The sequence below is a fragment of the Squalius cephalus genome, assembly GCF_949319135.1.
Source record: "Squalius cephalus genome assembly, chromosome: 22".
In the NCBI taxonomy this organism is placed as follows: Eukaryota; Metazoa; Chordata; class Actinopteri; order Cypriniformes; family Leuciscidae; genus Squalius; species Squalius cephalus.
The window spans coordinates 18,406,389-18,421,722 of record NC_137143.1 but is presented as its reverse complement, the minus strand read 5'-3'; the positions used below and the strand labels follow the sequence as shown (position 1 = coordinate 18,421,722).

Here is a 15,334-nt window from a genome sequence, read left to right as displayed (position 1 = left end):
ATTCTTAAATCAAGATGCGAAATGACAAAATATGAAGCGTTTATCCTGAAAACAAGAACAAATATAGCCGCAAGTGGCAATCATCAGGGTCCAAGGACTACTGTACTGAGTACTGATCTAATTTAAGTGGTTATAGCCAGTGCTGGGTAGTAACTGATTACATGTAATCAGATTCCTAAAATTAGGTACTTGTAATCAGATTAGATTAATTTAAAAATACTTGTAATCAGACTAGAGTTATTTTTTATTGATAACATGTAGTTAAGTAAAATAAAATTATTTTAATTGGACATTTTTGAGATTTAATTACTTAATAGCTTTTCATCAAATCACAGACCTCTGCAGTTCCTTCACAAACCCCAGTCTGGGAAATCCTGATGTAATATTTAATGCACTTCATGTTTTTGATAAAGAATAAAATAGCCTATATTTTCTTTCTCTGTGTATTTTTATATCAATATGGCACAAGATTATCCTATTCAATTCAATGTGATAAGAGTTTGGTCAATTACAAAAAAAACTACAATTTTTGTCATGTAATCTTGAATCAGTAACGGCCCACAATTTGCAAGTAATCTCCCCAGCACTGTTTATAGCAAAGTCCATCTTGAATCTGCACTGAAAGTTAGGGTTTAATGAAATGGGTAACAGCAACATGGGTTTCAAAATGAGCAACTGACTTTAAATTGTTGTTGTTTTTTTTTTTTTTTTTTTTTACAAATTAGAATGGCAGATAAAGCCAAAGACTCTCAACTGACAAAGACTCTCAGGACAAAATATAGACTAGTAGATGTTGGATGAAACACTCAAAATAAAGATGACATGAGTTCTGTCATTTATTTGAACTCAAATTGATTTCTGGACATTATAATGTTTTTTGTGTGTGCATTTGTTATTGTACATTTCTGATGTAAACAACCCTGTTGGCACGGCCATATTTTATTAAGTATCTGAGTAATATTAGAGGATCTGGGACTGAGAACATCCACCAAAGATGATGCATACCAATTTTCATCTTCACGGATCATATTGTTAAGAAGCTATAATTATTTTTTAGTTGTAGCGTGGAATTGTATGAAACTGGGTGTGCATCCTCAGAATGTCAATGTAAATTCAGCTTTAGATATATCCAAATAGAATTTTTTTTTAATTATTATTATTGTAATAATATTTCACAATGTTACTGTTTTTACAGTATTTCTGATCAAATAAATGCAGCTATGGTGGTGAGCATAAGAGACTTATTTCAAAAACATTAAAAAAATACTTTCTGACCCCAACCATTTTAAAAATAGTGTACATTCACAAAGGCCGAACTGAAAACCGTTACTGAAGATCTATTTTTATTGGCGCACACATAGCGATGGACCGACTCATTCACAAAGGCAGAGTCTGACTCACCACCCCAGAAAAGTGTGTAATGATTTGGTTATATAATCTCTGTGCCATGTTAACATCTCCATCATCATGCACATTTATCACAACCAGCTAGGTTTGTTTTGTTTTTTATTCTAATTATTAAGCAATAATGATTAATTATATTGGTTATTGTTATGAAACAATTTGGTTTAGATTGACTTATAGGGTTGACAGTATCAGCTATGTTAAAAAATACCTTTTTCTCACAATTACAACTTGCTTTGATTTTAACTTGTAGCAACAAAATATATTTAAACATATGATACATCAGTGAAGCAGGGATAGGAGGAGGTTGTTTTGTCTGTAATGTGTTCAGCTGTTCATAGTAGTCATCCTGAGAAAGAGGCTTTCTGACACTGACTGTTGAGCTAAAAATATATAATGATAAGAAGGGGGGATGGGGGCACACTGATCTGGTAACAAGGCTATAAAAGAGCCAGGACAAAAAGACAAAGTACACAACTTGTCCAGAAACCAGACCGCAACCATACAGAATGTCTCAGGTAAGAAGTCGTCTTTAATCTGTGTTTAGATTAGAAATAAAGTATGTGTAACAATGTAAGCTCTAAGTACTGCAGACGTTTCTCTTTTTAAAAATGATATTTCTATCAGCCAGAGGTTAAGAAGAAGAAGCGTCCAGTTGTAAAAGAGGAGGATCTGAAAGGAGCCCGTAGTAAACTGGGGCTGAAAGGAGAGGTCAAGAGCAAGACATATGAAGTCATGGTCGAGTGTGGTAAGTTTAACCTCATCTCCATCGAGTTTTGACTGTAAATAATAAACAAACTAGTTGTTATTGATTAGATTAGGGACAGTCTTTTTTGTGTACAAAGAGTACAAAATTTCAAAGCCTTGCTTAATAACTTCGTAGCTCACATTAGGTCTGTATTTAAAGGTTTATATGTTATCGTTAAAAATAAATTTCCTTATGGAGAAAATTAATGGAGTATTTACTTCCGGAATCCGACTGTTGCACACTATTGTGATTTGTTTGGCACTTCTCGGCCACCGTACTCTCTACAACATCAGACACGTGATTAGCCTTTGGATTGACTACGTTATCAAACGGCTAATAATGTGTTGCTAATGTTACACAAACATTGTTCCGGTTCGCCATAAGAGTCAGACAACTGCCTTCTAAAAATCATAATCCTTAGAAATGCTTTGAATATCATATAAAGTCGATGGAGAAAGGGATAATAGTTCATCATCATAATGTCGTAAATATACATCACACTAGGTGCACTTTTTTTTACAGTCTATGGGTGCACTACGTTACAAAAATGTAAAGCGCCTTTTGAATACACACCACTGCAACATCTATTTTTGGCATGATAACATTGGCTAAATCATTTAGCATAAAACACAAGAAAAATAAACTTACTGGTGCATGTTGCTTCGTGCTGTCTCTGCTCCCAGAGTAAATTGATGGAACCGCGTTGGGCTTTAATATAAGTTTACTAGCAAAACCCAACTTAGTCATGATAAAATTTTCAAAACAGTTCTCTGGAAAATGCCTGCTGCAAACATAGATCCTCGATGGAAGTTTAGCAGGGACGTTACAGTTATTCCCAATAAACTGCACCCATTTAGATCGAAGTTTCTGATCATTTGGTAACACATGAAGGCTCACCATTTGCCCTTTCTGAGCTTTGCATCCGACAACAGAACATGTGTCAGCCATCAACATGAAAATAGTGAAAAATATGAACAGAAAGATATAACCTGGCTTCTCTTGAGACCCTTCTGCTTCCCAGCAGTTAATAAGCCCCGCCCCCCACGTTGACGTGATTTTCACTACAGCCTACAGTGGGTCTTTTAAAGGAACACGCCGACCTTTTGGGACTTGAGCTTATTCACCGTATCCCCAGATTTAGGTAAGTCCATACATACCCTTCTCATCTCCCTGCGTGCCGTAACTCTGCCTGACGCACCCACCGCTAGCCTAGCTTAGCACAAAGACTGGAGGTAAACGGCTCCATCTAGCCTACTGCTGACGCCAACATTTTCCTATTTACATGTTGTTATTTGTATAGTCACAGCGTGTACAAATAACAAGGTCACATGAGACACAGCCTTTTTCTAACCATAGATAATTTAGTCATCTAAAAACATAACGGAACACTTACCGCAGCCGCAGGTGATCCACTTTGTCCTGTCTGTGCTATCGATGGGATGGCCGTATCCTTCAGCACACGTTTCATGGTCCGTGTGGCAAATTCCATTTTTTCAAAATAATCATCCTCAGTGAAATGTTCTGAGCAAACACGATGGCACTTGATGATGGCTACAGAGTGTGTGTTTGGGTCTATATCCAGAGCAAGTAGCCATAGATTCATCATGTCAGCGTTTTTGGTTGGAATTCTATGAAACATCATGGTATTACCTGGTCTCCCCTGTTTATTGTCGCAGCTCTTTACAATACAGCGAACACCCATGATTGTAAACTATGTATTTACTGTCTACTAGTAATTGCTGACTCTATTACTCCAACTCTCTGCCCCTCACCACTGGGCTTCTCATGTGCTGCGAGCAAATCACTCCGCCCAAGTAGCAGTGCTTCGCCTTCTGAGAATATAGTTCCCAGTATGTATACGGTTAGAAGATGGTTGTCTCTCATGTGACCTTGTTATTTGTACACGCTGTGACTATACAAATCACAACATGTAAATAGGAAAATGTTGGAGTTATTTTGTCACTTATTGAGAGCAGTAGGCTAGATGGAGCCGTTTACCTCCAGTATTTGTGCTAAGCTAGGCTAGCGGTGGGTGCGTCAGACAGAGTTACGGCATCCACGGAGATGAGAAGGGTATCTATGGACTTATCTAACTCTGGGGGATAAGCTAAAGTCCCAAAAAGTCGGCGTGTTCCTTTAATAATTTTAGTTACGACAATAACCCTGAATTTATGTAATGTTTGTGTGTTGTGTAGAGCGCATGGGGAAGGTGGCGCCGTCTGTTTTCAGTGGAGTGCGGTCTGGCGGAGAGACAGCGCTCGAGAAACCCAATCCTCCATCAGGAAGCGTGTTTGGCAACTGAGTGCTGAATGGACGAATGGTCTGAGAGCGCATCCACATCATGAATAATGTGGATATTGATGTTGCATATTTGAAAGTATTGCTGTATGTTTTTTTACTTTTTGATGTTGCTATATGTTACTCTCAAATTGCACTTGAAACATTTGATGTGCTAGTTTCTAGCGTCATGTTTTCTATATAAACATTTCTTAAAAGTATCACTGAGTCACCCAGTATGATTTCTCTGTCATGCCGTTTATGACCAAGTCTGTCATTTTAAACAATGAGAGCAAATATTAGATCACACATAGTGGTTTAATAAAAATATTTGCTTCCTGTACAAATTTGGGGAAGGAGGGTGGAGTACAAATTAAAATAGATGCTCATTAAAGGATGTAACAACACTAATAATAAGTTTTCCTTGTCAACTTAAAGGTTATTTAAGTATATATATGGGTGGTTGTTCAGTATATCCATGAGACAGTTTTACATTAGGCTATAGTCTAATCTGAGTGTCACTCCCACAACGGCACCGATTCACTTGCATTATATGGACTCACATAGATGGATTATTTTCCTAAAAATCTTTGTTTGTGTTTATTTGAAGTCAGTTCTATACATCGTGGATGGCAGAACTATCCCTTCACAGTTCGCTTTGGCTCAATTCTCGAATGAGAATACTTTTTTCTCAGAACAAGTTCAGATCTCTGAACAATTTCTTTCAAATTCTTTCAAAACAGTTTCTTTACATCAGATTTGAATTTCTTATTGATTTAAGCAAATCACATGTGTTTTGGCACGTGTGCAAAAGAGTAAGTACAATTGTCTACAATTTGCACAATAACTAAATGCAAATGGCTTGTTGATCAACACTGTTGAGTTCTCTGAAATTGTTAAGCTCTTTACAGCTTCTAAACATTCTTTCATCGTGTGAACGTTCACATGCAAAATGATCCGTTTAATTATCAAAATATGTCAGACATGCATGTATATTCTATGAATATCTAACATGAAATGTTTGTAATGTCTGCTAAATTGACAAATGCCCTGGGATTGTAATGAAATAGGAATCACTATCTTACCAATCAAGTTTGGAAGCATTTAGGCCTATATGGAGTTTGCCCAGCAAAATCACTACCATTTTTTAACATGGAGGAACGTCACAACCCTAAACAGCATCAGCTACAGCAGTACTATATAAATAAATTTGTAATTATACAGAACATTTATTTTTGTAAAAACGTGTTACCTGTCAAATTAAAATTCACAGTTGCTTGTCATGGAAGAGCAATATGAAGACATGTAAGAATGTGTGGTGGTGTTAGGGGAAGACATGATTCATAATAGAGTGTGTAAAAATGAACATGTAACATTCCTATAAATTAACTGTACTGTATAAATACAAATGTTCCTTTTCTTTTTGTATACTACAGTATTGACTGCTTTACATTTTTACCTAGAGCTGAAATCTGTATCTAAATAGCAGTAAATATTTATTTTTATATTTCTATAAAAGTATAGAAATCAGTCAGTGTCAACAAACATGTAGAAAACATGAAATACTCATTGCGTTCTCATATTCGCAACACACCCAAATACAGAAACGCACTGCAAATAAAAGCTGCAAGCAGCGATGAAAGGGCCCTCGCAAAATAGCAATGTTTCAAGAGGACCCCAACAAGTGACGAACCTGTCTGGGACCGCTTATTGTTCAATACTCGTCTGTGGTGTTGTAGATGACCTGTAAGGTGAGTTTTTATTTATTAATTATTTATTTTAACATCCTGATCGTAATTTGCTGTTGTTTTTTCTATTTGCATGCGTTTTCTTCAGTTGTAGCATGTTGAGCTCTCTCGGCAAACGTACTATGGCATAATCGCACACCTTCCATAATTCCAAACAAGCCCTGCAATTGCACCATTACAAAAAACAAACGTCCTTCCCCATGCAAGGTTGAATCTTTTTAGGACCCACCTAAAGCTTTAGCTTCATTAAGGTGGAACAAAAACAATAGCATAGAATAATCTTTTCAAACAGTCATTCAGAGCAACACTCAAAATGCATGTATTAGTGAGTAGGCTACATGACTTATTGTCATGACCCCGCGTAGTTACTTTTGTGTCACGAGCCGATGATACAGATGCATACTATAGGCCAGGGTTTTTTAAACCTGTCCAAACCCAACACTGCACATTTTGTATGTATCCCTTATCTAACGAATTCAATTGATTCAACTCATAAGCTCATTAGTAGAGACTGCAAGACCTGAAGTCGGTGTGTCAGATAAGGGAGACATACAAAATGTGCAGTGATGCTCCTGGTTTGAGAACCACAGACCAGTGGTGGATCTAGGATCCTTTGCTGCTGGCTCCAGCGCTTTGTTCATTAACTGTTCTTTAAAGCCCTAAGTTCAAGCATTTTGTGGATACAGAGGTTTTTTTCCCGAAGCACTTTCTGGATTTAGAAACTACTACAATAACAGCTTAAATAATTAAAAAAAAAAAGTTTTTTCATTAAGAGCCTGGTGAAAAGAAAAAAAAACTAAACCAAAATGTAGGTAATTAAAATACATTTATTTCACACTATACTGCAAATCTATTAACATATTTACTGAGACTTACTGGTATAAATGTTTTAGTTAAACTTTATTTGGAGTACTTCTTGATTACACAATGCACATTTCTTAATATTAAACCTAAAATGTGTTTTAATATCAATCTTTGTAAGGAAAGTATTATCTCTGTATAATATCAGTCTTTAAAGGAACACTCCACTTTTTTTGGGAATATGCTAATTTTCCAGCTCCCCAAGAGTTAAACAGTTGAGTTTTACCGTTTTCGGTAGCATAGATCATTGAATCTGATTAGACCGTTAGCATCTCTCTCAAAAATGACCAAAGAGTTGCGATATTTTTCGTATTTAAAACTTGACACTTCTGTAGTTACATTGTGTACTAAGACCGACGGAAAATGAAAAGTTGCGATTTTCTAGGCCGATATGGCTAGGAACTATACTCTCATTCCTGCGTAATAATCACGGAACTTTGCTGTCGTACCATGGCTCCAGCAGGCGCACTGATATTACGCAGCGCCTGAAAATAGGCGAACTTCCGTCAACATAACCAACGTGACAACCTGCTTGCACAGGGAGCGTGCCTTGTTGTAACCATGGAGACATTTGTGGGAGACGATTCAGAAGACATTTAACGTTACTTTGGTGCAGATCCTGAACCGTATCTATTTGAACCGGAATACACTGAAGATGAGCTTTTGGAACGTGAAAGGCAAGAAAGTATGGCTGAACAGACTGGGGCAGACAGGAGGAGGAGAGCAAATTTGAACTGGAGGTGCAAGTGTGGGGCTTGACAACCCGACCGAAAGTGAGTGCCTGTGTTGTAGCGAGTGGGACCAGGTAGCTAAAGACAACAGCAGTGTTTTTTCAATCTGGTCGTTCAAGCTAACTAAAAATAACAATGTTATACTTACAGCCATGGGTGATGATGATACACTTGGACCTGTCTGTACTCTGAAGATTGTTGGGATGGCCGTATCCTTTTCATTTTCCGTCGGTCTTAGTACACGATGTAACTACAAAAGAGTCAAGTTTTAAATAGGAAAAATATCGAAACTCTTTGGTCATTTTTTTGAGAGAGATGCTAATGGTCTAATCAGATTCAATGATCTATGCTAAGCTATGCTAAAAGTGGAGTGTTCCAGTAAATGCAAGATATTTAAAGTGTACTTAAAGTATACTTGCAATAGTTCCATTTTAGCACAATCAAATATAGCGTACTTAAAGCTACAATATGGTTTTTTTTTCGCCGCTAGGGGTCGCTATTCTCTTACAATTACAAAGGAGTTGGTTGATGACGCAGCGATAAGCGGAATGATGCGACTTGCTGTCATGCTGATGGATCTAATCATGTTTATGGATGAGTGAATACATTGATGTTTTTACCATGACTGTGGTATGAAGTAGGTCGCAATTACTAATGAGAGACAGATATCAGCGCCAAACGCGAGTCCCGCGGATATAAAGGAATAAGGACATTTAATTCTACCAAACTACCTGCAAGTAGGCTACTGAATTAACGTTACCAAACACAGGTTAGTTTATTTGACGAATTAAACTTGAGGTAACGCAGCGCTGTGTCATTTGGTCTAACATTACACTATCATACTAAACAGCATTTGAGTGTGTTGAAAGTTATAATGTTATTCTATGTGTTAGTTTGTTTGCTATATGAGACTAGCAGTAAGCTAGATCAACATTATAATAACATACATTTCATCATGTTGAGCTATATAACATTGATTTGTTTTATGTAAATTTGCTCACCTGTCTAATAAAGTAACTTACATGCAAGAGCAGCACCCCTGTCAAGTCGTGACTCGTGAAGCTCTGTCAAGTCAAAGTTAGTCGCTTTGACTTGGAGCTCTCGGAAACGCCACGCCGATATTGATCCTCGTTTTAGTTCTCCTTTTGTCCCAAAGTCTGCTTGCCAAGGTCCATAATGTTTGAACGAAACAACAACAGCGTGCCGCTAGACGTTACGCACTACGCAGTTGTCACATTTAGGATAATGGAAGTAATTGAAAGAATTTATAACACTGTGCAAGTGGTTTTTGGATATTTTGATACAAAATTCTTACATATTGTACCTTAAAGTTTGTCTTTAGTTGAACCTCAGCACTATTTCTGGATTACTAAAGTACATTAAGTACAAAATTAGTTGTTCCATTTAAGCAGACTGTAAGTAGGCCTATCTCAATTCAGTATACCAAAAGTACAATTGCAGGGCATTTATATTGAAGTAAGTACAATTATTTGTATTTGTATACTTAGCATAAAATAAATTTATTAGAAATACAGTGCTGTGCAAAAGTCTTAGGCATGTTAATATCCCATGTTATGGTGTAACGACCCTTTGCGTTTAAAACGTTTTTTGTTGAAGTACACTTGCGCATAGTTTTTCAGGGAGCTTTGCAGGAAGGTTTCTTCAAGCATCTCGGAGACGTTCCCGCAGTTCTTCTGGATTTAGTTTGTCTCAGTTTTTTCTGTTTCTTCATGTAATCACAGACGGACTCGATGATGGTGAGATCAGATCAGACCGGCTGTTGTCAGATTCCTTGTGCATACACAAATCTCACTGGATTATTACAATTAATGGCAAAAAGAATGTTTGGAAATGTAAACTGATATTTCCTACTGACACACTACGGCAAAAGATATAAATAACTGACTTAAAACCTTTTTTTTGTGGGGGGGGGGGGGGGGGGGGATTTTGGGGTGAACTATCCATTTACAATTTTACTTAATTGCACTGACAATGTCTCTCGTGTTGTGTTTTGTGAGTAGGGGGAGGCTGCAGACCTAGAGCCGGTAGATACGGCCCCAGGCAGTTTTACACCCCTGTTGTTCCTGATGCGTCCAGTAGGGGGAGGATGTACAAGCGACACGAATTGAAGTTTGTTAACTTATTGTTAATTAACTTCTTGTTTAGCAACATTTATTATTAATAAACGACTTGCTAAGGGTAGATATAAATTCATTTCTATATGTCAATAGATGGTTCTATTATTTATTTCAAGAGACAATAAAAGTACTTGACGGTCATGTTGATGTTCTGTCTGGCTCAAACTTAGCTTACCGTGTAGGTGTAGCTGCCCCTAGTCTTCTCTTTACCTGCTCTGTCTCACTCACTTTCAAAATTAATTTTATTTCTAATTTTATTTTGTTGTCTGTCTTTTGCTTGCGTGAGATGGCCTCTTCCGGTAAGACCCTGTTTGCTCCTTGCATTAAAACATACTCCACATGGTTTCTGGAGCAACATTATAGTAGATATTGGAACTTGTTTTTTTGGTGTGAACACACAAAAGACACATTTATAATACACATATATGTATATGTACATATATGTATGTCTCTCTCTCTCTCTAGTCTAAGTAAAGGGTTGAACTGCACACTCACTCACATATTTTTATTATTTCCGACGTCATACATGATAAAACCCACATTAAAAACATTGGTCCCATGTGGTTTGAATGTACTGTAGATTTTGGTTTGAGTTGATTGTTATAAATGAGATGACATTTTTCATAGCTTTCTTACTGATCTGGACTGAAATTTATGTGCACTTAAAGTGAGTTGTATCGCTCTGATCGCACATATCTCATAAAAGTGTGTGTTTGCTTTAGCTACTTAAGGTAATGAAAATCTCTCTCTCTCTAAACTTATATAAACACCCATCTCTTTTTTTTTTTTTACTGCATTCCAAACCAATAGCTTGTCTAGTAAATAAACGACTTACAGAGACATACATGGACATCCATAATGTGAGACCATTGCCCTAAAAAGTATAGTTTTTGTGTTTAATAATAGAAAAGGCACTTTTGATTTTGTTGTAAAAAACTAAACATGCAAAATGATGCTTGGCTTATTTGGGTGTGATCAATCTCAATTCTTTCTCTGGTGGTCCATCATCTGTGCCCTGGCTTTTGTGGGTCCATCTTGGAGGCTGAGGAGAGGAGGTCTTAATTGACATAAGGTACTGTAAGGAGGATACTATAAAGAAAAAAATGGTCAAACATGACATCATGCCATTTACAAATAAAAAAAAATTCTACCACTATCCAACTTTTGCTTCTTTTTTAAATTTATTTTCATCAGAGCACTTTGACAGGAGGATAGAAAAACAGTTAAAGAAGAGTGGCAAGCCATAGGGGAGTCATCATAATTCATAAATGGTGTTAATAAATAACTTTTTTTTTTCTACAGGGGCCTCATTTATAACCATTGCGTAAGCACAAAACAGGCCCCGAAAGAGGCGTACGACACTTCCGACGCAGTTGTGATTTATAAAAACAAACGTGACGGGAACATTTGCGCCCCTGCACGCAAACTCTGACCCATGCGTACGAACATTTTGGAGACGGAGCAGTTTGGCGACACCGATGGTGAGCTGGAGTTAAATGTCTTTTTTGGTCACTTTTAGACAGAACATTTTAAGAAAATTATACATGTACAGAAAGATAATACAAATATAATTTCACTCACCAAGCCTAAAAGCAGATTGTCTGAGAAAATATTTTCGTGCAAATAATGCATTACAAGGCCTATCTGTTTCCATTAAAAATATAAATCAATTAAAAATACTATTTGGTCAGTGGAAAAGATTGAGAAAATCTTTCTCTGAAATGTAGCCTATTTTATAGCCTACTATTTGATTTATTTATAAAAAAAAAAAAAAAGGCAAGGATAGGCTACTAAATGATTTTTATCAATGTAATGGGACAGCACATCCAAATCGCATGTTTTCCAAATGTCTTGTACCGTTAAACATGTGATCACGTGGATGAATATGCATATGCAAATGATATGTAGATGAGGATATGCATAGTAAAACTAGGCGTTGTTATGGATATTTCGGGGAGGAGATGCATGTGCGCACAGCTGACTGGGATTTACAAAGTGAATTCTGCGCATGTTTTATAAGTCTGAATATTTTTTTGCATAAGCCATTTTTTAATTTCGGGCGCACGTACACTTTTAGTTAGGACAGAGAATGTCTAATAGGGGTTTTGTGGGCGGGACACGAGAGCGTGCCATGGTAAACTTTCTTAAACGGCGTCAAATACACAGGAACAGAAGCCGTGAAATTAAAGCCGTCTAATATTCATACCAATGTTTATAAACAATGTGAAATAACGTATTTTAATATATGCTCCCTGGAATATCTAATGCGACGAATCTGTCGCCGTGGAAAGTCAGGTAAAATTATCTGCGTGTGCACGATCATTTTTTACAGTCTATGCGTCTATGGCACGATCGCGCATGTCCAGACTTGGCAAGCGATCATTAGTTGATTCAAACCATAGACTGTAAAAAAAGATGGACGACGCCCCTTCGCTCTCTTCCATTGATGAGAACTGAAGCCGCCAGAGTCCTGATATGGCGCTGACATATTGGAACTTGAGTCTGCGCAGTAGCGATCTCGGGACCAGACCTGCGCAGTAGTGAGGAGGAAGTAAAGCCGCGAAATCAACGCTCCGCCCTCACTCTCGCAGAATGCACTCAGGGAGAGTGGATTCTGCAGACCAATTCCCCTATAGGAGGATCTTTGTTGACATCTTTGTACGCATGCGCGAGTGGTTGTGTGGCAACAAATCAAACAGTATTGCGGGCTGTAAAGACGCGACGAGCACTTTCAAGAGAGTTAGCGGGCAAAATCCACAATATATAAGCACTTTAACATCTGAAGACCGGAGGAGGTTTGGAGAGAAGCTCAAAATTTGTATTGGTGACAAAATCGAAGTTATTCAAAGCCCATATGAGATCTCCGCTGACTGTGCGTGCAGCTCCCCAAACAGACGAGGCATTTATACTTGACGCAACTGTTTTGTTTTAGACTGAACACCAGACCATACAACTGATTTAGACGCGCAAACTGGGTGATGATGAGATGTACTAATATCCGTCTGCTCGGGCAGATTCGGCTCAAAGTCGTGCATCTGCGGATGCGCGCGCGCGCTGTTAAGCCGAATCTGCCCGAGCAGACGGATATTAGTTTTTTTATTACCTTCGCGCTCATGCGGACGCGTCGAGTATAAACAAGGTTTTACAGCTCAGCCACTTGTTTTTTTTCATATTTTTTTTGCAAGTGGAAGATCTTGGTTTACATTTGGACTTGGATGTGATCTTATAGGCTTGAAAAGGTTGGTGACCACTGCATAACGCAAACCCAGTCAAACGTTTGACTGCAGTATCTTCTATTCTATGCGCCTTATAATCCGGTGCGCCCTATATATGAAAACAGTTATAAAATAGGCCATTTATTGAAGGTGCGCCTCTGCTTATAGTGCGGAAAATACGGTAGTCTGGATGCTGTGGATCGCGGTTTGGGACACCTGAATCAGAACGCGAAAACATATGACTCGGTTGATTTGACTCAGTTTTATTATTTTTTATTTTATTCAATCTTCTATAAATACATAGTCACTAAGACTTAGGCCTACCATGAACAAAATGAGCCTCACAAACTCGATCAGTAACGTTAGGAATCCAGGCTTCGGAGCGTCCAGGTTCAAACGCCTAATTGCACGCAATCATTTCTTTCGTTTTTCGCGATCCTTTTCGGAGGGAATTCGAAAAAACTTTTTATCAGGCCCCCAACGAGCCGTACAATCGACCACACAGCAAGAGTGAACCATCCTCTTCTCTAAATCCTCCTCCAAACGTGCAAAACAGTCAAATTACAGGTATCTAGCGGTGTTTCCTGCCACACGATTCCCGTGATGCAACGCGGCAAACATAAACAATGACGTCACAAAAGATCCGCCTATAGGAAGAGAATTGGCACTCTCTGCTTACTTCCGGTTTCTGGACTGGCTGCAGTAACACGTCTCTGTCCATGCGGGGGCGCTCGCAGGCGAGTGCAGAATGAATGGAGGTCTATGGCGCTATATCCATCAAAATCCACTTTTCTCAGGATATAATTTTTTGTCTAGTAATTTGAATGTTGTATTCGAAAGGAGATGCAAAGAAATTACACATTGCTGGGTGTTAGATTTTTTAGAGTCAATTATTTGGTTTAAAAAGTCTTTTAAAATGTCAATGACGTCAGAATGCTGACGTCATTAGCAGAATGCTAGCGTGTTTTGGGCAACAACAACTCAACCTGTAAGAAATCGAAAAGAAATAAGTACTCGTTCATTCAACTTTCGACCTATAACCCATGTTGAACTTGCAAAACCTACCATAAAATCGGAGATTTCTCAACGGCAATCGGGTGAAAGAGACACATTTAGCCGTCTAGCCCCATAGACTCCCATTCAGTCTGCACTCGCCCGCGATCACCTCCAGTGGAACTCTATTGGAACTGCAACCAAGATCGATACAATGGGGCTAATAGGAAGTGCCAAGGCTCTCCGTAGACGGGCTCTGATTCTGCACACTTTTTTAAAAATTGATTGCAGTACGACAAGAGGCTTGTTAAAATATAGTAAATACAATCTCCTCAATCCTCCGAAGATCCCGAAAAAATGTCCGTTGGTGCTTCAGTGACTACTTCGCTCAGAGAACCTGTCAATCACAGCTGTCAATCATGACGTTACACCACCGCATCACGTAACTAACTAAAAACCAACTTATTTTTGAAACAGACACTTGAACTTACATCAGCGTGATAAAAACGACAGCAAATGAAAGAAACCACCTTTCGAAAAAAGATATTTGAAGTGTAATTTAATTGTTTAGTTGGTCTCACGTCCCGTTGAATAACACGGGGAGGCGGGGCTTATGACCTATACTAGGACCGGACACCGGGGGGCGATCGAGACGTTTTGGCTTCACTTTTCAGGGCTTGATTCAAACCAATAGCCGCCTCGTGTATTAATTACATTGATTGATGCAGACTTTTCACTTAAAAAGTACCAAACACACACTTTGAGTTTTATAAACAATACGATAACAATTACCCAGATCACAGAAAATTACATAGTAACTGGTTAATTTTGACAATATTTGCTCCATCTGAATACACACACAAAAAAAAAAAAATTTCAACAAACACTTAACGTTACCTTATTTGTGGAGACGGTAAAAGCAGCAGGAATTGGTACCGCATCTTTCTTTAAAAGGAGGCGATCGGCAAACCCGGATTCTACCAGTCCGAAATTCACAAAGCTTTCCGTTGTAAAATGTTTGTTACAAACATATTTCCCATGAGTGTTGGTAGTGGTACACCACAGCAAACCAGCCGCCTGAACCCACGCTTCAGCTCTGGCCGCGTCGCGGGGAAACGCAAACAATGCTTTTGAGTTTTCGCATCGAGGAAAAACACACTTACGACCCATGTCTCTGAATGACAACAATGAGGGTTAAACAGACAAGAGCAGTGATACT

The 15,334-nt window shown here is 38.2% G+C and overlaps 2 protein-coding genes across 6 annotated transcripts in view; one reads left to right on the top strand and one right to left on the bottom strand.

Moving 5' to 3' along the window:
* LOC307149962 (store-operated calcium entry regulator STIMATE-like) overlaps window positions 1–4,650 on the top strand; it is a 17,832-nt gene extending 13,182 nt beyond the window's left edge. The window contains exons 1-3 of one of the 2 annotated variants that reach the window (XM_079856624.1): window positions 1,818–1,922; window positions 2,032–2,152; window positions 4,348–4,650. In XM_079856624.1, the coding sequence (XP_079712750.1) occupies window positions 1,914–1,922; window positions 2,032–2,152; window positions 4,348–4,454 (237 nt within the window). In that variant the 5' untranslated portion in view covers window positions 1,818–1,913 and the 3' untranslated portion in view covers window positions 4,455–4,650. Of the gene's footprint in view, window positions 1–1,817; window positions 1,923–2,031; window positions 2,153–4,347 lie in introns of those variants that run through there. The other variant, XM_079856625.1, reaches the window with a different exon arrangement.
* Window positions 1–15,334, bottom strand: part of LOC307149963 (uncharacterized protein) — a 20,756-nt gene extending 5,422 nt beyond the window's left edge. The window contains exon 1 of one of the 4 annotated variants that reach the window (XM_079856627.1): window positions 15,013–15,334. In XM_079856627.1, the coding sequence (XP_079712753.1) occupies window positions 15,013–15,285 (273 nt within the window). In that variant the 5' untranslated portion in view covers window positions 15,286–15,334. Of the gene's footprint in view, window positions 1–2,800; window positions 3,190–3,309; window positions 3,334–3,545; window positions 3,938–15,012 lie in introns of those variants that run through there. The other 3 variants (XM_079856628.1, XM_079856631.1, XM_079856626.1) reach the window with 3 other exon arrangements.